At 47.8% G+C, this 23816-nt stretch overlaps 2 protein-coding genes and 1 pseudogene across 2 annotated transcripts in view; 1 reads left to right on the forward strand and 2 right to left on the reverse strand.

The window, feature by feature from the left end:
- Window positions 1-56: 56 nt before the first annotated feature.
- Window positions 57-2655, forward strand: LOC138010758 (cyclic GMP-AMP synthase-like receptor 1; annotated as a pseudogene).
- A 2702-nt stretch (window positions 2656-5357) lies between these two features.
- LOC138010793 (dihydroxy-acid dehydratase-like) overlaps window positions 5358-23816 on the reverse strand; it is a 40518-nt gene continuing 22059 nt past the window's right edge. The window contains exons 10-11 of the mRNA XM_068857770.1: window positions 6972-7100; window positions 5358-5624 (exon numbers count right to left, since the gene is read on the reverse strand). Coding sequence (XP_068713871.1) covers window positions 5496-5624; window positions 6972-7100 — 258 coding nt within the window. The 3' untranslated portion in view covers window positions 5358-5495. The remainder of the gene's footprint in view (window positions 5625-6971; window positions 7101-23816) is intronic.
- LOC138011107 (uncharacterized) lies at window positions 19243-20109 on the reverse strand. The gene has a single exon (XM_068858095.1). It carries the CDS (start codon window positions 20107-20109, stop codon window positions 19477-19479), a length of 633 nt encoding a protein of 210 aa, XP_068714196.1. The 3' UTR covers window positions 19243-19476.

Below are 23816 nucleotides of genomic sequence, written 5' to 3' on the forward strand. Positions count from 1 at the left end.
ATATTGTTTTAGGCGTAAGAAGGCCTAAAACGACACTTAATCTAAAATCCAACCTTTGTTGGTTAGTATTCAATGTATGGTGGGGTCATACGTGGCGTAGTTACTAAAACGAGGACAACGGCAAAATCCCATCATGAACCTACTATTTGGAAATAACTAAGGAGAAAATCACCATGTTTGCTCATTTTTTACCAACATCACAGAAATCGTAAAAAATTTAAGAGTCAATATGGCTTTGAGGGACGCTGTCCAGAAGCTAGAGAGATTTGTATGGATTTTGAGGCAATGACTGTCTCAAGACCCAAAACTTGATCTCTGTCCAACCTAACTTTATCAACCTTGGTCAAATAGCTAATCACAACGTTATCTTTCGTGTGATGGTGCCAATTTATCAATTGGTTAAAATTTGAAACTTGCCTCAGTTCCCTGCGAAAATTGGAAATGGCCTATAGAAGAAGTCCTTGAAATTGCTACATCCCATTTTTGAAGAGTCAACCCAAGGGGATGGGGGAGAACAGCCATAACATGTTTTTGAAGATAACAACATAGTCCATTGATGGTCAAATCTTGGTAAGTGAAATATCGACCATTTTAGCTGTTAGAAGTAAAAGGGAAAGTACATTTTTTTACACGGGCGGATAGTGGTGTAATTTTGTGGGTTCCTCGCAATTCATTTAGTTTTGTATGACTCAGCCTCTTCTAGCAAAAAATGTGGTTAAATTTCTCGGTCAATTTTGCAAACGTTGACTCACTTTATCCAGATTAAGCAAGCCTTTCACCAATTTAATATTTGATAATCTGTTTGGATCTCGCGTGCGTTGACACTCGGGATGGGGGAGGGACTCCCTTCTTTGGCCTAATGTATCAACGATGAAATGATATATGAAATGGATCATATATGAACTGCGGATATGAAATCAAGTGAAGCTATGATCCTCGCAGTTATGAACGCAATTTTTGCAATTGCGTAAAGAAGCCTGAAAAATTCAGGACTTCAACAGGGTTTGAACCCGTGACCTCACGATACCGGTGCGTTGCTCTAACCAACTGAGCTATGAAGCCACTGACGTTGGGAGCTGGTCATTTGTGGGTTCTAATGTTCAGTTGGTTAGAGCGTCACACCTATATACCTCTCCATGGTCCTGTGCGTAGACTTCAGTCTGGGGGCTTTCCAAATTACGAAGAGGATCAATTAGGGTTTTTAAGTATCCAATGGCGTCGCCAGAGCCGGCAATGGAATGGTTGATCAGCCCACGCCCAAATGGTTGGCCCTCATGTGATCTGGTCATGGAAATATTCGAATCTGGTTGTCATTTAGCACCTGTTGGTAGAGGAAAGCGCCTCCATGACCCTGTGAATGTAGCTTATTATTGCCAAAACACTGAAATAGCACTGGCCACATCCACAGTACCTGTGGCTGGAAGCAGCACCGAAGGGGTATGGGTAATTGAGGAAAGCGAATGGAGAACATCATTTTCACTGGCGGAAAACAAGCTTGGGGAAAGCGTTTCTCCTATCCAGTGACATGTCATGGTTTTGCTAAAGATCCTAAAAAAAGTCCATTTTCCTGATGTGATTTCAACGTACTATTTGAAGAACTTTTTGTTGCGGGAATGTGAGTGTAAAGGCGAGGACGTCTGGAAAGAGGACAACTCTGCCAGCCGTCTTCTGTTCATGCTGGACTGCCTCCAAGAGTGCCTGGAGGCGTATCACTTGCTGCATTACATCATGCTGCAGAGCAAACTAGAGATGTATGAAGAACCGAAGCAGCCAAAGTCGTTGCTGAGGTTAGAAAACACATTTTGCCAAAGACGTTCGGTATACTAAGAAGGCTTTAGTCACTGACTTATCAACTGCAAACATACCTTAAAAATCTTGGTTTGCATCTAGAGGGTGATCTCTTGAGAATGCAAGACAAGAATCTCCCAAAGGAAGATCACACAGAGTTGCTGGTGGCTGTGTACTCAATTTCTTCTGGGTATGTGCAAGGATGTCATAGCAAGTGTACAAAGAATAACCCCACCAGAGCGTGAGGAAACCAAAAAAAAAAAAAAAAAAAAAAGACCTGATTAACGTTAGTTTGTATTGTTACCAATTTTTCCTTGCAACTTTTGGTTTCTCAACGATGACAAGAGCAAAGGCACGAAACCAGTGGACGAAGATGGATTCGAAGTATTTGTCAAAGAAGAGATTGCGGAACTTTGTTGTGACGAAAATTTTGCTTTACTAGCACTAGTCTTCTTAGACCACACAAGGAAAGGAGTTGAATCCTCTCAAACAATTCTCACTACAGAGTTCATGGGGCTTTTGAGAGAAGAGCAGATGCGAATAGCACTAGAAGGAGTGGAAGCGGCCAAAGCTACATTGAAGGGAGTGTTTGATTGGCTAATGAGAAGTGATCTGGAAACAATTGAAGGGAAAACGAGCAAGGTAGTTCAAAAAGTGGCCGACACAGTTCTGGTTACATAAGAAGACGTAAAGAGGGTAATGGATGTGGAACTCGTGGTGCTGTTTCAAGAGAAATGAAGGCCGGAAGCAAATGAAGAACCCTTATACTTCAATGGGAATTAAACTTGAATGACCAAATGTAAAGAAAAAACACTGAGAAATGTTGAAACATAAATGAGGTCTGAAAAGACCAATTAACAATTACTTAGATGATCTTATGAGTTCCTTTAACTGGTTTTAAATTGCTCAATTGTACATTGTGTTTCAGTCCACAAGCCATAGCTGGGGTCGCTGAAAACTTTAGAAGTGTGACTTATCATGTGCCTTATCATGTGCCATATCACGATGACCTTCTTGGTTGGCCTTGTTTTAGTTATAATATGAAATGCGATAAGGATAGCTTTTCATTCCGCTCGTGTCTGACCAAATGATAACGGCTGCAGCCAAGAACAATAAGCTGAGAACAGTCATCCGTCAGCACCACAGTCCGGAAACCTCGTTACATTGATGTGGTGCAGAACGATATTTTAATGAACATTGACATCATGCAAGTAATTTTAATGGTGGTCCTTGATCTTAAAGTGGCCTTTGACACGGTGGATAATAAAGGCCTTCTGCAAGGCCTCCACATTCATTTTGCAATGGGTAGAACTTTACTGTCGACTACATCTCAACGCACCTTTAATAAATGATGTTCTTTCAAATACCTTAACTTTGGCGTTTCCTGAAATGGTGGCTGTGATGAGACGTTACAATTTTTTTTAAAAGCTTTCTCCAAGCTCTTCGAGATCATTGGAATGCATGCGCACCTGCCTCAACAAACCTACATCACGCCGGTCACACCTAGTTGTGTCTTGCCTTCGGATCGGACTAAGGAGTGATTCTGAGGAGACAGAGATGGTTACTCACGTGGAATCTCTGCATGGCAATGCATGGCTGACTGGTGAAAAGTAGAATGGACTGAATGAATGGATAAACTGAATTCAAACTCAAATTGATGCAAAGGAGTTGCAATGCTGTCTAAAATACGCCCAAATAAGTTGTCGCATTACTGTTTGAACATCATACTTTTCTAATTGTACACATGCCTCAACTAAGATTACAAAAAAACCATTGCGATGACATGTTTCAACGAATCTTCAAAAAATGGCAAAGTTAAGATCAAGAAACAAGTCTACTGCACATGAGAACTTGCCTGGGTGGGCTAGGCAATAATTCATCGAAATATCTTCGTTCCAATTCCTTTCGTTCTTTTGACTGTTCACTGAACAGTTTATCATGATTCATATTTCCTTAAATAACATGTGCTTCTCCGTTTGAGATAAGGTCAAGATTAAAGCTTCCATGTGAAGCATGAGGAACTTTACGGTGGCCCACCAGGGACATGCGGCAAATTAAATAAAGTTGCTGCAAATTTATAAACGTTGCCGCAAATAAAAAAAAAATGAGTTGCATCAAATTAAAAGAATGTTACTGCAAATTAAAAGCACAAAATATGCCCACACACATTTCAGTAATTCTTTGCGAAACTATCGCGATAACATCGTGCCACGCTCGTTCAAGGCTGTATTCCTCGTTCCTTTAAAGTGCCCCTGTGATAAAAAAAAAACACTTCCTTTTTTCCTTCAGATTTTGAAAGTGTGTTTGCTTAACACCTGACTGGCAAAATTTTGATCTTTGATTTTTATCCAAAGGCTGTTTACTTTGAGTGTAAGTTTTGGATTTCACGGTCCGCTATTACTCACGTTCAAAACTGATCGATTGGACCTCAGACGGTTGGATCCAGGGAAAAGTGACGTCAGAGGCTCACTAGCTTAAAATTTCAGCGTGTGAACGCAGCTTATTATATATGCAAAGCGTAAGTTTAAAAGTCTGAAAGCCCAAAACCCCCGTGCTGCATATTAATTCTGCGGCGTACACACGTATTGCATTCTTAAACTAGTGAGCCTTTGGCGTCATTTTCTCCTCGATCCAGCTCTCTCAAGAACAAAATGTTAGTAACCCTAACCCTAACCCTAAATAGGAAAATTACAGTTAAAATAAAGAGGCGTCTTTTTGAAATCAAGGCTTAAAACGCGGGTCACTTAGTGTTTTGTTGACATAGTTTTGAAAGGCAAAGAAAAATATGAATTGATTTTTTGGTCACAGGGGCACTTTAAACTTGTATCATTGACTCCTGCTTCCTCAAAATGTTCTGCACCTCTTGCGGAACAGAATGGGTTTTGGTGGCACATTTTTGTCATCGGTGTGGACACGCAATTCCTAGTCACAACGGCTTGATGACAACGGTGCCATGGGAATAGACAACTTCATTATATTAAAATTTAGTCCTAAACAAAAGACATCATCTCGAGGCTCTGGGGAATAAACTCATGAAGTCCTTATATTTATTCCCCAGAGCCTCGAGATGATGCCTATTGTTTAGGACTGAATTTCAATATATCGAAATTGGTCAATTTAGACAATGTTAGGATTCTCTAATTTTAACCCATAAGAGACTCGCTCGAGTGATTAATAGTTATTTAACAAAAGCACATTTTTCATATGATTGGCTGAATTTATATTAAAGACGAATCATCCGAATGGGACAAACTTGGGCAAATGAACATATCGGTCGTTTGATAATTCGTCTGTATACAAATACAGGAAATTACGAATTATCATGGTAGTTCGTCTTGACAGACGCCCGATCGTGGATACTTCGTCCAGACAGATGATCCGTCCCTTTTCCCGTATTTGTACACAGACGAACCATCAAACGAATTATTTGAATTTGCCAAGTTGGTCCAAGAGAGACAATCCGTCGGTAACAGTTACACTTGACTATTGATTCGTCTTGTCGAATATTTCGACTGGACGGAAGAACTGTGTGTACTATAAATTCCCCCACCCCCTCCGTACCCCCTTTTTCGTGTAATATTTGTGACCAGGAGACTCCTGAGGTTCCATTTTCAAAAAGTACGACAAATAATCATTGGAATGAGCAATTAATCCATACTCCATAATATCTGATTTAAATGCAGTGTCATCGTTGCTAGAGGGTCTCGCTAATAGGTAACCGCGCCTGCGTGAGCACTGGAAACTACTTTGGTGTACTTGTGAAGTAATCCCGTCAGTCTTCGCGGTGGGGGAAGCCATTCTGTTTTTCGCGCACTCAGCTCTTCATCGGTAAGTTCCTGAAAGAGGAAAAAAAAACGTTTGGGTCTGTGTGAGAGAAAGACATCAGTTATTTCCCCACCGTCAACATGATAACCATTTCACTCGTGCAACACGTTTTGTAAAACCAGTTAGCAAAACTAGTAATAATGTTACTCATGAATAAGCGTCTAGCTGATAAAAAGGTCATTTTGCAGCACAAGCTTTTCAGCAACCCAAAAGTTATTTGAAAAATCGAATTAAAGGCAAAACAGTTTCTGATGTAAACTAAGGAATTATTGGTTCGAGAACTTATGGTTCTTAACCGAAACAACAGAAGTTGCTTTAATAAAAATAGAGGTTAAAGAGCCTGTGTCACGGCAGTGCAGTTGATTTTGTGTAGTTTTACCAATAACGTGCCCCAGTTCTCGTTATGCAACTTGACGTCAACCCAGAAATAGCTTTTAAAAACACAAATCAAAGTTTTGTCACAAAAATGTTTGTCTCTAAAAATACCAACTTAATTAAACCTTGGAAAACGGTTAGGCTGGACAGTTAGCAAATCCACTTTAATCTCCTTCAATTTTCCCCATCCCTGTCTCCTTTTGTATTTGCTGTTTGATTCAAACCTTCCTTTAAGGTTTTAAGCAGTTATTTTTAAATCTTGCTTGATTTCACTGAATTTCGCTAACTGATGATTTCAAGACAATAAATAGATTGTCGCTGTTTCTCTGTCCAGGAAACTCAAAATAGCGTAGGTGACGTCATGTCAAAAGCAATGTCAAAGAGACCAAAATACTCTTGTTTTGGTACACAAGAACAACAACAATAACAGCAAACATCTATTTATTTTGCCACAAATATAGAAGAGATATTGCTAAAGTAAGGAACTTAATTGGGCAAAGAGCTACTTAGAATACTTGGGATTAAACGAGCTAATTACTTAATTGGGTTGTTATTAAAATATGATAAAAACTGAAGTAGCCAAAAAGAAACTGAACAAAATCAGCAAAACTAATGATAAAAAAACAAAAATGGTTTAAAAAAGCAAAATGCAAAAACAGTAACATAAATAAATAGTACCAGCTAGTGCATGACAGAACCAAAACCTGGATTGAGTTGAATTTAAGATTGTACTCAGATCGAGGAAGAATTGGTCAGGGCTGGCATTTTGGTAAGATTGGATTAGTTTTAGCATTTCTATGCCGCGATTTGTTCGATGATTTTTATTGAGAATACCAGTTTTTCAAAGAATAATGGGATCAGCCGTGGTGCTGCGAGGAAGGGGACTGAAGCATGAAAATTAAGTTTATTCTAACGAGTTGATTAAGGGAAACGAATCACCGTAAAAAGGTTTGTAAGCTAGGGTTATCCCTTCATATACATACCACAGATAATGATGCATTTTCCGTGTCTATGATAACTATATCACTGTCTCTAAGCAATCCAATTGGACCACCCACTTGAGCCTCAGGGGATACGTGACCAATCATAATGCCATGGGAAGCTCCGCTGAATCTGCCAGTAGTACTATGGGGGAATATAGACCGGTTTTGCAACAAGCGTTCTGATTGGTGGAGACGGGATTTTGCCCGATACAACGAGCTCTCTGATTGGTGGATTGATTTGTGTCCGCCATTATCACGTGCACACGTGAAACAGGATGGGGTCAAAGTCCAATCGACGTCATAAACAAGATGGCGACCATGTGGGTCGGGACGGGACGGGTCTTCGGGACGGGTCGGGTGGGGTCGGGACGGTTCGGGTCGGTTCGGGACGGGTCGGGACGGATCGGGTCGGTTCGGGACGGGATGGGACAGAGAGGTCACAGAATGAATTGATTTTCTCGAATCATAACGGTTTAATCAAATGCAAACTTATTTACAAGCGGGAACGTGTGAGGAGACCTGGTGTCGACTCGTCCCTTAAGCAAATAGGTCAGCCAAGACTTGAGCAAGATCCAGATCCTCTTCGGTGAACCGTTCGTAACCGTAAGGGTAGGTCTGGGCCGTGGTGGGATCCAGGACCCGTTTGGAGTAGACGAGCCGGTACTCTTTGTGAGAAGGCTGGGTTTCTAAGGTGTAGGTCTTGGCATTTCTTTGGATGGTGTGAGATTGCGTGACACGGGTGGTACGCGGTCGGTCTAGAGGACGATGCAATTCATCCAGAGTGTTTTGACGCAAGACATCGTAATTCAATTGAGTCATCCCTTCGACATTGAGGGAGAAACCGCGGACCTTGCATACAACGTGTCCGTTCTTAGTCTTGTAACCGTAGTTCTTGGGACCGCCCGAGCAGAATTCTACAATGTGATCGCCCGCGTCCAATTCGTCCTTGAAGTCACCGAGATAAGCGCCTCGTGGAGGATCCAAGGGCGGGTCGCCAGGACGATGGAGATAGACGACCGAATCGGTGTCGAAGTAGAGGACGCGTTCCCCGAGATGATCGAGGGCTCGATAGAGACGGAGTCGGGCATGACAGGTCGTGAAGGCGGCTATGAAGATGTTGAGATTGGGTGAAGGCAGGACATCGTGCGTTTGGAGTTTGTAGTGGACTTCGACCCGGTCTTCGGTCAGGGAACTGACGTAACGGACATCGTGTTGATCGCTGTCGAGAAATTGGATGAACGGTTGAGGTTCGGTGAATTCTAGGACCTGAGTCTTGTTGATCCGTTGCCCGAACTTGCCCCACATGGAGTTGAGCATCATCTTAGCCAGGGCTCGGAGTCCAGGGTTCTTTTCGATCTTGGTGGGATCGAGACGAATGCCTTCCCGAGCATAGTACGCATCGACGTGGGCTTGTTTCTGGTCAGGGGTGGTACATCCTTCGGGCCAACCGCTGGCTTCTTCTTTGATTTGGAGCCACGTGTCCACGTAGGATTGGAAGAGTCCCGTACGTTGCTGATCGAAATGCCATACTTCGTGGACGTGTTGAATGACGTAACCTTTCTGTACAGCCATGTCGAGTTCGGGGGTGCACCAGGTACCGACGAGGGCACGTTCTTCGTCCGTGTGATGACAGGCATGCGTCTTTTCCAAAAGAGGTTTGGAAATGTTCTCTTCGACGCAGGTACGACACAAGGGAAATGTGAGTTTGTCGTGACTGCGGTAAGGCAACACGGGATGGTAGAGACGTTGGGGCGGAAGGACGGTACATTTGGCCAAACCAAAATAAGGCGAGAGATCGGTGGTGTCGGGTTCGTAGAGGAAGGTGGGATGTCCCAAGGGATAGGTGCCGTACTTGTTGACCCAAGGATACAAGGACGTGTAATCGTCGTATCGGATCTCTTCCTCCTTCTCCTCGTCGACGTGCGCGTAGAGACGTATGGCATTGGTCCGACCTCCGTAAAAAGCGTCGCGTGGTTCAAGAGGGGCTTGGAGGTGTTGACGGGCTAGAAAGGTCATGATGTCCTGGTTGGTTTGTTTGAGAGTGTTCCAGGTACATTCCCACATGGTCACGACTTGGTACCCACGGTTGATGAGGAATGTACGTTTCTTGTCGACGAGAGCACGGACCTCGTCCATGGTGCGATCGAGTAAGGTCGGATGTACGTCGGTGCGTTGGGGATGACAAGTCCGACATCCGTGCCAGAAACACCCGCAGAATTCGTAAACAGTCTTGGTATCGGCATCGTAACCGTCGACCGTGTATCGGGTACCGGGAATGCGGTACTCGCCTTCGTTCCGAGCATGCTGGATACGTTGGCGATGCAAGGGATGATAAGCGTCGTACTGTCCGTAGGCACGAGCTAGGGCTTCGTGGTTCTCGTGTTCTTCCGGCGAGAGGGCCAGGTAGGCGCGTTGTCGTAGATGGTGTTCGTTCCAAGTCAACCATTCCATGGAGGCTTGGGAATGATTGACACGACCTCGCCATCCTAGGAGAGGTTCGGAAGCGATGGTCTCTTCTTCCATACAGTGCATACGCAAGTAGCGATTACAGGCAGAGGCGACGGTCATTTGCTCAAAGGGATTGAATTCAGCACGTGCCTGAAAATCCCGCATGAAAGTGAGACATCCTTGTTTCAAGAGTTTCACGTCCGATTCGCAGTAAGCTAGGAGTTCGGCTTGAAAATCAAAGACGACCTCTCGTGCCGCTTGGTCGTCGTACCAAGTATCGAAATCGCGACGTTTCTTGACGGACATGCCGTCGGGCATGTAGAAGGCTTTGTCGGGAAGTTGGCCTACATACGTCTGATGTTCGGGGGTGTTGAACAGATGTGGAAAGTGTCCTTTCTTGAGTTCGGTGAGCCCGAACGTCTTGGGGAAATCGCTCAGCGGCATCTGGAAGAAGGAGAGCGAGTCGATGAATCGTATGGTCGTGTGTTCGTGAGGGTAGGTGAGTTGGAGGACTTTCCCACCGTTTCGGATTTGTTCCAGGTCTCTCTTTTGCCGATGGAGTTCGTCGATGACGGGATAACTGTCATACCCTTTGAAATTGTGAGCGATGACCGTCAAGGGTCGCATTCCGTTTTCGGTTAGGGTTTCTAACCATTCCAGGAAGTGAAAGAGACAGTCATCTCCTTGGAACGAGACAGGAGGATCGTCGTCGTCTTCTGTTTCGGCCACCACCAGATTGGGCACGTGACGTCCCTCGACTTGCATACTCTCAATGTCAAAGAAAACGTGCAAGGGCGGTTCCTCATCGTCGTCCTCGTCTTCGTCGTCTTCGTCGTTATCGCCCGCCAGAAAAGCGTGCAATCCAGCGGCCTCGTTTTCTAAGAGAGGTGCCAGTCCTTGGTTCAGGATCCTTTGGAAGGAGAGTCGCTGCCGTCTCAAACTTTGTTCTTCGGCGGGAGTCTTTTCGACTTGTAAGAAACATCGATGGGCATGGATGTCGACGTCTTTCTTGCAGCACGAACATTTCCGATACCCGCACCGATGAGTTCGGATCTCTTTGAGGCCACGTAATACGCGGTGACATTCTTTACACTGACGACGGGTGGCACAGACGGAAGGATGTTGAGGATCCGCGGGTCGACCGGCCTGGGTCTTGGTCCGATGGGATTGGAGACACGTGTCTCCGTAGAAGGAACGTCCACAGAGAATACAGGGTGTCTGAGCCGAGCGGTACTGTCGGTAGGCCTCGGTATGATCAGAACATCCGTTTTGCAAGCAGGCTCCGCAATGGTTGGTTCGATTGTTACGGCAGGCATGCTGACCCAAATGATGGTAGGCTTGGAAACATTGGCTGCAAAAGTAATCTTGGCCGAAGAAACCAGGTAAGGAAGATAAGGCATCGTAATGACCGTCTTCGTGTAAGAGTCCTAACAATGTGTCCCCACGACCGTAAGCAAAACAAGCATAAGCGCGGTTGGCATCCACGACCACGAGGGTGTAGTCTTGAAGACTGGGAGCGGTGACGAGTTGTTGAAGTTGTTCGGGACCGCAGGGTTGAGGAGGAAGACCGACTTCCTCTAGAAGTTCTTGAGCCGCTCGTGTCATGCGACGATGGTTCCATTGGGTCCATTGTCGGCGACGTGGAGGATCGTCTCGATGTTGATGGACCCCTCGAGCGAGAGCGATGGCGCGTGGACAGCATAGATTCTGGTCATCTTGTGGGACACGCAAGATACATCGCTTGAATTCTCTGAGACGCGTCGACGCTTGATGCCCTGGTAAATGTTTTCTTTTGTAACCGGAACCTGTGGGAGCCCCGCGTACGTGAACGAAGGCGAGGGTGAAGGAATCGTCCATCTCAAATTGTTCATTCGAGTTGAGCATGTGGGAAAGATTCCCGAGTAAGGCATCCACGCGTGGACCTTGAGCGCGCCATTCTCCAGCCCGCAGTCCCCAACCGTTGTAGGCATTGGCAATACGGTTGGAGGATAGAGCGATGTAAATGCGATCGCCATCCGGAATGTCTTGATCGTTGATTAAGTCATCTAGAGCGCTACGAAGACCTTGCACGAGAGCATCCGTGAGACGTTGTCGGGGGATGAACGCTCCTATCTGTCGAGGGCGAAGTTGAAAGACGCGTTCACGAACTCCGAGACGGACACTACGCCGTTCGACCACAGGGAGTCTTTCAAAGACGAAACGTCCTGGAGCAGCACCTCCTAGTTGTTCAAACTCGTCGAGTGCTTCGGCCAAGTCACTATCACTATCACTTTCCATGATGAGATGTTTTTTTGTTTGAAGAAGACGGTGTGTCTTTTATAGAGAAAAGAGTCACCTTGAACGACCTTGACGTGTACCCTAGATGGACCAATCCGGAGCGAGATAGGTCTCCTGGGGGATGGGGGGGTATCCCCCAGAGAGTCATGTGACCCCTTAGGAGCACGGGGATTGGTGGAACGATTCCTGTTAAGTAGTTCGATCGAGTGAGGAGTCTCAGAAAAAGTCATGGCATCCGAACCCAAGAGACGTGCGCTAGAGATGGCAGTCGCCAGACGTACTATGGAGATCGAGCAAGATCCCAACGATGAGGAAGAGGTTTGGGTCAAGCAAGAGAATGGTCGTTGGCGAAAAGAAGGCCGGATTACCAAGAAGACTCCGACGACCCGAAACGAGGCTTCGTATTGGGACCTGTTGCCTCCCGAAGTACGTCAACATGTGTTGAAGGTTCGAGATCGAGAGGAGGAGAAGGAACGAGAGAAGGACCGGAGGGAACGTTGGAACCCCATTCACGAAGAGTTACTCCGTCTACCACGTTGCGCTCAACATGGCACGGTACGTACCGGGTATTTGTATTGGGTGGAAATCGAAGCGAATCTGATAGATTCGTTTATTTTATTTGATGTCTTTTAGATGACGGCGACGTACGTAGGAGAATCGACTATCGTCTTTGAATGCGGACCGTGCCGACGGTTTCCCCCTGGGGGTAATCCTGCGGGAAGCCGACGCATGAAATGTCGGTATTGTCTTTTGGGCATGATGAGTTGTCCGGGGTATCGGTATTGTACGGGCAGGTTTCGGTCTCGTCGTCCAGAAGGGATGGTCGTGTGTCGTTGGTGTCGATGGCCCGTCTTCCGGAGAGGTCTTTTGTGTATGCCGTTTCGATCTCCTCATTGTCGTTGTTTTCTTGTAGGTCATGGTGGTCACTAGGTCGGAAGTGGATCATCATTGGGTCGAATGGGAATGTCGTTGCAGTTATGTGGAATTGACGTGTAGAACGTGGGACTGTGACTGTAATTGTGGGGTGTCTTATGCGTCTTACCGTCGTCCGGGATGTTTGATTTGTACCTGTGACGTGGGTTATGGGTTTCCACCGTGTCGTCATGATTTGGGGGACTGGTGTTATTTGTGTCAGGGGTATAGTTGGACCTAGTTTTTGCTTTATTGTAGGTGATTTGTCAATTGGAACAAACATTAGATGAGAGGATCTCGAGATGGATATGGAGAGAGGATCGTTGGGTGTGGCGACGGAGACGACCCCTGAGAACGGAGGAGCAGCGTCGATGGAGGCGGTGTTATTTGACTGAGATTCTAAGATAGGTCGTTTTTTCTTTCGTAGGTGATTTGTCAATTTGAGGATACGTTCGGGGATGAAAGTCTGTCGAGATGGGTATGGAGGAATGGTTGTTGGCTGTGGCGACGGGCACGTCCTCCGAGAACGATGAAGCAGATTCGTTGGAGACGACGTTATTTGAAGGAGATTCTAAGATAGGTTCTTTTTGTTAATAGATGGTGGTGGAGGAACATAGGACTCGTGGAGGTTATCCACCGAGGGCGAAGGATCGATGGACTTGGATCAAGTGGGTGTGTCCTCAACGTTGTACGGAGACTGCCGCCACGTGCATTCACTGTTTGAAACGACTGGACCTCAACTATTTTGGTTGCCTGTGTTACGGGTGTCTCGTTCGTTGTCGATGTGACGGGTTGGAAGTCTCCTACGGACGTCGTCGTTGTTATTCGGGGGGTCGCCGATCTACTTATATTGAGTTTGAATGGTTACAGTGACCGTTGATTTTTCCTTGACAGGGACCATGGTTTCCGTCCATCTTTCCAGACTTTGTTCCGCCTGGACGTTGTACTTCTTATGGATACGGATCGTGTACTTCTTATTGCTTTCGTCTTAGGGGCACGGGTCTCTATTGGGACGGGATACTGATTCAAACGTTTCGTTCTCTTTATTATCGTTAGATGTGGTGTCGTCTGAATCAGTTCACTCGTTATTCGTACCAACGGGGTTGGACGAAAAAAGAGATGGACATTACGGCGGAGTTGTGGCAGAGGATTGATGTGGATTTTTGGGATCCGTTTTATGGACTCGTTACTGTGTACAACCGTCGATAACCTATGTTACATTTGTTTTCATTAGACTTGGTGTATCCTTAGATGTACGACTCGCTTTTCATTAGAGAGGGGTTGGACGGAAAAAGAACTGGACATTATAGCGGAGTTATGGAGGGCAGTCGGTTCTCATGGTCGTATTCGCCGTCGCCGTCGTCGCCGATAGTCGATTCTCCTATTAACGTGAATGTCATTTTCTGTTTAGACCTGGTGTAGTTTACCTACCTTTGGATGCTACAGAGGACCTCGTACCTCCAAACAAGAGCATGTTTATTACCGTGTTTGGAAATCAATCAAAGACGAAATGAACCAGGAACTTTCTGACCGACATTATTATGACGCTAATTATTATTATTTTTAAGTTCATGACGGTGTTTGCCAATGGGGAAGGATTCACGTTTTGGGATTCACCTTGTTGTTCGTATGGACCCATCACATGCATGTATTGTCTTGTTCGACTCAATGACCAACGAACGAACATAGCGCCGCAGGAGCACGCACGACATTGTCAGGGGACCTACACACGTCGTAGGGAAAAATCCTCTGCGGTGGAGAGATCCTATAGCCTGGTGTGGAATGGTCATTATCAGATGCGTGTCTTATGGGAACTAACGCCTCGATGTACTGTGGATTTTTCGTAGATCATGGTCCGTGCCGATCGATGTTTTTGTACGTGGAGTGGAGACTTTCATGTGCATGAGAGACGTCCCTATACGCCCATCGTTCGAATCATGTTGCTGGAAGAACGATTGACGGGAGTTTCTTTGTTTATGTTTTAGTTGCTGAGCATTCCCCCGGATGTCGAGGAGTACGTAGCGATCGAGGGTCGTCGTTACTGTGCGGAGTGTTTTGGAGAACGGTATACCATGGTCCAGGAACTGACCATCATCGATGCCATTGTGTCACGATACGGATTTTACAATTATAGGGGATCAGACCCCATCACAGGCATCGGATCCTTTCAGTTACGTGTCATCTATCCTGACGATGAGGATTTGGTGGAGGAGATATTGGAAGAGGATCGAGGTGTGGCCCTTTATTATTTGGATCCACCTGTATGGCGTCGACAGATCATGGTCCGTAACGAGGAGGGACATTTTGTTTACCAGAATACCGAAGGACATTTGGCGGTACGGGCGAGATGTTATCACAGTATGGGACCTCCTTATTGTTCTTGTTTCGTTCCAGATCCAGACCCTGTTTCAGCCTCAGTTACATGAATGTTGTCCTACCCAAAGTTGGTTGAGAAAGCCATGGATATGTGCAGAGATATGGCGTCTTCGTCACCATCGTATGAAAAGAGGATCTGATGGACATTTTCATTTCTATTGCAGTTCCAATTACCCCCTGCACGGCGTCACCTGAGAGCGGTCATGCTGTTTGGTAGTCTGATTTGTTGTGCAACAGGACAGGCCCTTCGTGAAGCCTGGCGTTATCGGAGACAACCCCTATGGCACCCGGAAAAACAGATCAAGAAGAATCAGAAGACGGGACATTTTTATTTTGTACCTTTTATTGACATTTACGGTCCTTACCGTCGTCGGACAAGAATATTCAATCGTAAATTTCGTTGAAAAAATGTTTGTCAAATTAAAGTTTGAGTTTACGTTTCATTTGCATGATTTTCTTGACCACTTTCTCCGTCTTCTTCTTTTTGCCTGGGAGGTTACTGATAGCCCGAATCATCTTGTCGTCGGCTTTCCACTTGTCCTGTAAGTTTCTGGCCTTGGCATAATCCATGTCGTGGGTCTTGGCAATCTTGTCCAAACGATTGATGCCAGGATCCCCTCGTTTGAGTCGTTTGGCCAGTTTGGTGCCAGGACCCATGTACTGATAGCCCGGCCAATGAAACTCGATCCCGGTCTTGCCCAAAGCCTTCTGCAAGTCAAACTTGCCACCTCGCTGACGTCGTCGTCGCTGGCGTCTCTTAGTAGTCCTCGCCATCCAAGCGCCGTTTGAGTTTCTTATCGAAATCCAACCAACCAGGTGGGCGTTGTAATTTATCTGTTTCGGTGGGACGTCGGCGACCTGTCTTCTTACGGATCTTCTTCTTGACCGATTGAGCGGTCGTCTCCATGTAGTCGGCCACACTATCCCCCATCATCCTGGGATCTCCTTGAAACGGAAGCTGTCCCCAATCGACGGAGGGAACCGGTGTCTTGGGGGTCGACTTTTTCTTCTTCTTTTTGGGTGGGGCTGCTTTAGGTTGAGTGATGAATCGAAGTCGTTTTTTAGCTTTAGGGGGTGCCGAGGGTGTGGTCTCGGGTGTTGTCTTTTTCTTCTTCTTGACCAATTGCGTCAACATGGAGTGTAAGGGTCCTTGCGCATAGGCATCAGCTTCAGCATCGCGTTCGTCGTCGGCATCCGGTCCGAACCCAATAGGTTGTCGAACGGATTTGGTCCATCGTTTCTTTTCGTCGGCCAGAGAGTTGGCCAAGGTATTCTTGATCCCTGGAGGAATCCGATCCGACATGAGAACGGCTTCTTGTTTGGCGGCGATACGAGCGGCTTTGGCCAAAGGAAGGTTTTCGGTCAGACGTTCCTTGTACACGTCTTCGAGTTGACGTAATCGTTGAGGATCGATTAAGACTTTGTTTTCAAATCCTGGAATGGTCTCCACTTCACTCATCGTGAAGTATTGAGATCGTCGCGTCTCTCCCTGGTTTTATAGTAGAGGTTCTGTTTCTCGTAGCGTTCGCGTTCCAGATGTCGATTCAATTCGCAGACTTGTTCTTGCAAGACCCCCATCTTTTGTTCGGCAAGCTCCAAGTTCTGATTGCGTTCTTGCAACTGATCGGTCAATTGACGGACAATGTCGCATTGTTCGCGGACACGATGCCGAAGCCCCCGTATCTGATCCTGTAGGGCACAGAACGAACGAGGCCCTTGCGTCCACGTGTTATCACACCAACCATCGTCCATGTTGTAGATGATCCTTGACACAATGATGATACGCCGTATGCAATCCGACCCAGAACCGAGTTCGATGGAAATGTCGACGCATCATCCTTCGTCGGGCTTTTATGCTACGACTCGAACGACTGATGGCCCGTAACACTCTTCGATCTCGTGGGGTCTCGGTGATCTTGAGTAGGGTGTACTTGGACAAAGGCAGACGCCCCTTGACAATCTCTCGAGCCAGTTGACTGATGGCCTCGATCTTTTGATCCACGGCATCGTAGAGTTTTCGTAAACGGTCCTCTCCACTCAGTCGGGTCAGATCTCGTAGAAACCAACCCAGATAGGGTGTTTGGGCACGAACGCAACCAGGAATCCGATGGCGACACGCTTTCATCGTTTTTTGGGTCTTAGGATGTCACAAGCCGTGTTTAGTCTGTGTCCTTTACTTCGTCGTACCACGTCACAAGCGGCGTTCAGACCATCCCAAAGAGCTCCTCCTGTCTGATTCATCATCAATTGACGTCGCCTTTTAATAGAATGTTTTCGACGAGACATGTCCCCCAAGACCTTTTCGTAAGGTCGAAGGCGTCCCACTATCTTGGACGAGACAGGAACGTTCCCTCGGATCGTGTTCATGACCAATTCACTCACGGCATTGATTTGATCCGCATTGGCAGCCTGAAGGCGTGCCCGACGGGTTTGATGATCGGCTTCTTTCAAGACGCTCCGTAAAAACGGCCATTGTCGTTCTATCCTCCACGACATGTTGGTGTGTTCCGGGCTATCGATCCGGGGCGTTCTTTTTTATACCCGGAGCACTCCTGGTCGTTTTCGTCGTCGTCGTCGTCGGCGTCCTTTAGGAAGTTTAGGGACAGCCGTTGGGAACATGATCAAGTTGCCGCCCCGTTGGACCCATATGGGTAAACCACGTCCGCGTTGACGTCTCCCGTTTAACCAAATGCCACTACCACGTTGACGTGCCATTGTTACCATGGGATCGGTTGGACTGTCCTTTTATAGTCATCGTCGACCTCTGAGTTTACGTTTGAGTTTCTCGAGGAAGATCATACCTTTGTAACGCGGTGGTTTATAGGCAGGAATGTGCGTGTACACGATGGCCGAATCGTCCCCACGACGAGCGTCTTCGGCTCGTGTTCGAGCCACCATGTCATCGTACCGTTTACGGGAACGTGCTCGAGTACGAGCATTCTTACGCGCCAGAGCAGTCACGCCTCCGAGGGCAGCACTTGCGCCCGCCACGACCAAAGGAAGCACCCCGCCACGCTGACGTCGTCGGACGGGGGGTTTTCTCCTTCTTCTTCTTCTTCTTTGCTTCATAGTCCCCTCAAAGGATGCGGATCCCCACGCATCATTCGATCCATCACCATTTTTCGTGCCCAAGGTTTTCGTTTGAGAATCCGTTTCATCATACCGTAATTATACTCGGGTGCTTCATAGTGGCCGGTGACGCCCTTAGCGCCCATCCTTTTATACCTCTTGTCTTTTCCTAACGTGTACCCAGCAGCCACAGCTTTGCCTAGGATCGCCAAGAGACCGCGTCCACGTTGTGGGGCTCGTCTCCGTCGTCGTCGTCTGGTTTTGGGCATGATTGACATCGTGGCGTTGCGCATGTCCTTTTATGGGTTACTGAGTCGGGAAGAGGTGCGTCGGACGGTGGGCGTGCCACCATCTTCGTAGACGGTGGTCACGGTGTTGGTATGGGTAATGTTCCGGATACGACGTCCATCCGTTCGTTGACGGGCGTCTTGAGATAACAAATCCATTTGACGACGAAGTCCATCCTGGTTCAAACGTCGTCGACCTCCACGGCGACTACCCCCTCCGGGAGAACCTCCTCCACCAGGAGAACCTCCTCCGCCAGGAGAGCCGCCTCCTCCGCCACCGCCTCCTCCGCCGCCACCGCCTCCGCCACCACCACCACCACCGCCACCGCTACCTCGACGACGGGAACCTGCAGGAGAACCTGCTGGAAGAGGACGTTGACGCGGGCGTTTGCCTCCGGTGGTGGGACGCGGGCGTTTGCCTCCAGTGGTAGGACGATTGGAAGGACCACTGGCGGCAAAATCTTGTAAATCTTGGTCGGAGATGTTATAGTCTCTTTGGATCTGGGTTCTCTGAGCCACGGGGATACTCCCGTCCAAAAGAGAACGCATCATGAGTTGTCGTTGGGCTAACAACCCATCGGTCTCTAATCCCCCGGTATCAAGACCCAGTTCTTCCAACAAGACATTGGGTTCGGGTGTCGGCACACGACCTTGATCCAACGTTTCCAAAAACTCTTGAATCGTACTGTTGGGGGTTCGTGTTCCGACGCCGGCCGGACTGTTTCTGGGAGTCATGTTGGGAATGGTGTTCCCCACACCAGCCGGGGACGTCCGCGGTGTCCTGCTCCCTACACCGGCTGGGGCAGACGTCATCCTGGGTTCAGAAAACGAACGGGTTCCTAGAGGAATGCGTTGGGCGGTCTCGAGTCGTTCACTCAAAGCCAAAGCCCGTCCTCCTTGTCTTCGACGTCGACGAGCCGCGCGTTCTTTAGCTCTCCGTCGTTGTTGCTGTTGACGGTACGCTTGCAATTCCCTTTGATATTCGGAAGGGTCGCGTTCAAATTGAAACTGGTCAAACGGTGATCCGGGACTGGAAGGTGTGGAAGGTGTGGAAGGAGCTTGTCGTCGTCGGTACTCTGCCAAGGCACGTTGATAGTCAGAGGGATCCCAATGGGCAAACGGGGATCCTGGACTACTCATTCACGTTTCCACACTTGAGTCGGACCATCCGAGGGTGTCACACAACTGAACAGTCGGTACCGATCGTCTGAAGCGGGATGAAGGTCCATCATTATATACCCGTACGGGCGTTGCGTACACCTCTCGAAGAGACGAAGCACGTCACGCCATCGATCGGGAAAGGCTTGTAACGTCAAGGCCCGAAATCCCGATTGATCTCTAGGATTCTTGAACACAAAGAGATAATGGGCATTCCTGGAGATGGTCTTGGCATACTTGCCGGGTGGAAATAAATCTTGACACAGATACAACACCGTAATGTTCCGATGATGCGATTCTCGGGTGAAGAGGTCCAACACGCGTTTGTCGTTCCCACCTTCGTCCATGAGATCGTCCAAGACTAGGATCCCGCCACCACTTTTTCCAAACCATTGTCGAAGATGGTCGATGTCAGGGATTCCTTCGTGAAATCGGATCCCACGACCTTTCATCCGTTCGAAACGTGGTTGCCATACGGCATAACAGTAATGACACGGTTTGGTCCGACCTCCTTCAAAGACATCACCTTCTGTCAAGAGGGCTTCGGTCAATTGCGTCTTGCCACTCCCCGAGGGACCGACGATCATCGTACTACTGGGTTGCCGTATCATCCTTCCTCGGCGATCGAACTGCACCTTATCTTTTTTATACCCTTACATAAAAACAAAGACACGACAAGTGATGAAATAAAATTTTTTTTTATTCATCAATGTAGAAGAATCGGTTCATGCGGTGTACAACTTTGAAGGCAGGGTAGCGCATTGACCTCTTGGACGATTTGGCGACGTACTTGTCGACCCACCCTTCGATCGTTGGCTACAAAATCATGGGGAGAAAAGGTTTGCACAAACTCGGGCATGGTACGTCCCCGAACCCTCTCTTTCAAAAACATCAAAGCATAATGACCGCAAGCGGTACTGTTCAAAGCTTGAAGGGTCCGATCGTTCCATTGCACTGCATCCCATTCGTCTTCGAGCCATCTCTCCAGGTCGGGCGCTTGGTAAGTCGTCATCGGGAGCCCGTAACTGTCCATGACTTCGCACCGATTCTGTTCCGTCCAAAGTCCCAACCAATGTTGACCCGGTTCCCCTCGTGGATCCGTATTGACAATGTAAGCGGCCCGTGTCGTACGGCTCGGGCGTGACGGGAGTCCGTCGGAGGGATGGACGCCGTGAAAGACGCGTTTCAGGATCGGATCGTCCAAGGCCAAGGCGCGTAAGGTGACGTCACTCAAGGGCACAAATTCCATTTCTGTTCACTCGTTCTGTTCACTCGTACTTTTGATACAGGACGGCTCCGTTGGCACCGGCTTGGAAGCTGTCTTCGAATTCGCCAAACACCAAAATGGTGATGTTCTTGTCGGGAGCGGCATTAAATCGGATTTCCAGACGCAGCTTGCCTTTTTGTTTGGGATTTCGATGATACGGTGAATCGGCATTCCCGCTGGGTACGTTGTTAAACATGAACAAGGTACAATTCTTGCCGTAGCCCCAATCGCCTGGCTGAATCAGGTGAGGACGATGATTGGCCAGGGAACCGCTGGCTTCCAAGACACGTTGATAGCCCAACCAGTCTTTCCGCGTATTGGTGCCATTCAATTCCAATGTTGGATAGGGATATTCTTCCCCACCTACCAGTTGACGGACACTCTTCACTCCAAAATCTTGGAAGGCGTACGGGTAATATTCCAAATCCCCATTAAACGCTTTGCTATCCAGCAGTCCGACGACCAAACGATCGGGAAGACGGCCGGTAAATATTTGGTCTTCGGTCCACAAGGTGGTCTTGCCATCGAACGAGAAGGTTCGGATTTGACTTTTGACCATGGGATAATTGGCCATTTGACCTTTCACATCGATCTTGGCCATCAGTTCGTTGCCCACACTCACGTTCAGGTTGACGCGACATAGATGAAAAGTAACTTTGATATCCCCTGCACCCAACGTGACGTATCTTTTGACTCCTGTCCCACTGGTCTTGGTCCCAAACAGGAAAAAGTCCGGCGTGTTGCAAAACAGTTCCATCACCATTTCTACGCGAGGGACCAACAAACGTCCTGTTCGCATGGCGGCCAAATGAGGATACATGATCATGGTAGCTTTGTTATTGCTGTAAAAGAGTTTGGTGGCCGTCTTCAGAGGATTCGTACTGTTGTGCGCCCATCCGGCGGTGGTGGAAATGTCGTCGTCGACTCCTGTGGCCTCCAGCTGTTCTTCCACGTTCAGATAATTCACCCAACCTTGAGGGGCCAACAACGTATCGCCTTCGTCTCGACTGTAATTCAAGAGGGTTTCGATGAAAGCCTTGTACATGTACGTATCGGTCTGTTCGCTCATCAACACACCACCCAACCGTAGATTGATCTGCTTGAAGAGACCGTGGGCCAGATTGTTGGTGACGTACACAAACTTGGTGTTGTTGGCATCCGAGGCACTGTTGGCATCGGTCACGATACCGTTGGTCGACGCCGAATTCAATTTCAGTTCGATTTCGAAAAAACTGCGTCCCAAATCGATAAATTCGTCCAAACCGGGAACGGTAAAGGTGACGGGTACGATACCCGTCATGGCGGCACTATAGGGAATCATCCGGTACGAATCGACCGTGATGTCCGTCGACGGCATGGTAAACAGTTCCACACTCATCGTGTTCTTCTTCGTCTTCTGCTACGTCGTCGTGGTGCTCTCGGTAGGTGCGGCATCAACCAACCACCGTACTGAACGGGTGTCCTGCCTTTTATAGTAGGAGCAGACTGACGTCGACGGTAAGCGCGTTGTCGACGCAACCGTGAATGCACGACCATCGGTCGGTGAATCATTATCGTCTAAAGATGGATGCCACACTTCGTTTGGCTTTTTTATAGGCATGTCGTCCACCGGCCTTGAGACCGACTTTCACCAAAGCGCCTGCCTTTCGTTTCAAACCGCGTTTGAGCGAGTGTCCCACCACACCTCCAACGTCGTTGAAGGAACGACCACTCGCTGCGGCTTCAAGTCCCGTTTGCATGGCGTTCATCAAAACGGGCGAGGCAATCTTGATCAACTCTTCGGTAGCACCCGATCCGCGAAGGTACGGAGGATAATACCGTGTCAAACTACCCCCACGCATGATGAGAAAAATGATAACCCACGACGTGTCTTCATTTTATACGTTTTTTTTCATTTCCGTTTCCGGAACTGAAAGGTGACGATGGTCCTATGACCTCTTCCCAGGTCAGCCAGACGTCCATCACTCTCGGCCACACTGACTTCGATGACATCCAAGTAACGACGACGCATGGGCATCCATTGAATGTGGGTCGGTTCGAAATAGACGTCCCCTCCACCACGTCGTTGATAATGGACTTCTCGTATCAAAGGATGTTCGGCATCTCCCATGACATTACTGTTCACTACATCTGAGTACACCAATAAGCTTCGGGAGGTATGACCTAGAGCCTGCTGGAAGGCTGTGTTCAAATTGACAAAGTGCCACTCTACGGTGAAACTCAGAACAAGCCAGGTCGTATCGGCCATCCATAACGCTTCCAAGGCTAATTCCGTATTGGACACCCGCGTTGCTTTCTTAGTTTCTTTGTCATAGAGACTGTATCGAAGATTGGGACCCAGGCTGTGTTTGCCCTTGTTGTCGACTTTCAACCATCCCATGCGAAAGGCCAAATCCTTGACGATTTTCAGTTCCACGTTATTACCGGTAAGAGGACGACTTCCCAGGACTCCAATATCCTTTTTTTCCAAGATGGCCATCTCTCCTTCCCAGCGAAAGGTCGGTCGATGTGCGTCCTCGACCATACCATTCGCCATGCCTTGCAGAGTCCCGGTGATCTCCCAGTCGATCTCTTTGATCAAAGCGTTCATGAGTCCGACCCCATCCACGATGAACGGAGAATTCTCGATGACATTATTGCGCCACACATCTTCCGAACGGGTCGTGAGAGTTTTTGTCGATGTGTTGTAGATTTGATACCTCAGTTGTATCACGCTAGCACCATCGGAGAGAAAACTACTGAGATCGAAACCACTATCGGGTATGGAAATGGATGTCAATCCGACCTCCCAATCCCCTTCAAACTGGACCACCTGAGGGAGTCGCGACTTGAACGTATTGGTCCGATTATCCGGAAACTCTCTCGAAGGATCGCTGAGCACGACGATACGATTCATGGCGACGACGAAAGTGAAGACAGAGCGTACTTGTTTTGTCTTTAGGAAAGGCCACGGGACGTCCGTCGACTTCCTTGACACGTACGTGAATCGTCTCGATCTGAGATCCGCGTAGGCGATGGTAATGCACCTGTGTCGGTTCCCACCAGACACCT

Source organism: Montipora foliosa, chromosome 7, assembly GCF_036669935.1.
Source record: "Montipora foliosa isolate CH-2021 chromosome 7, ASM3666993v2, whole genome shotgun sequence".
In the NCBI taxonomy this organism is placed as follows: Eukaryota; Metazoa; Cnidaria; class Anthozoa; order Scleractinia; family Acroporidae; genus Montipora; species Montipora foliosa.

Excerpts from the sequence above, each read along its gene's own strand:
- LOC138011107 (XM_068858095.1), bottom strand. The coding sequence starts at position 20,109 with ATGATACGGCAACCCAGTAGTACGATGATCGTCGGTCCCTCGGGGAGT.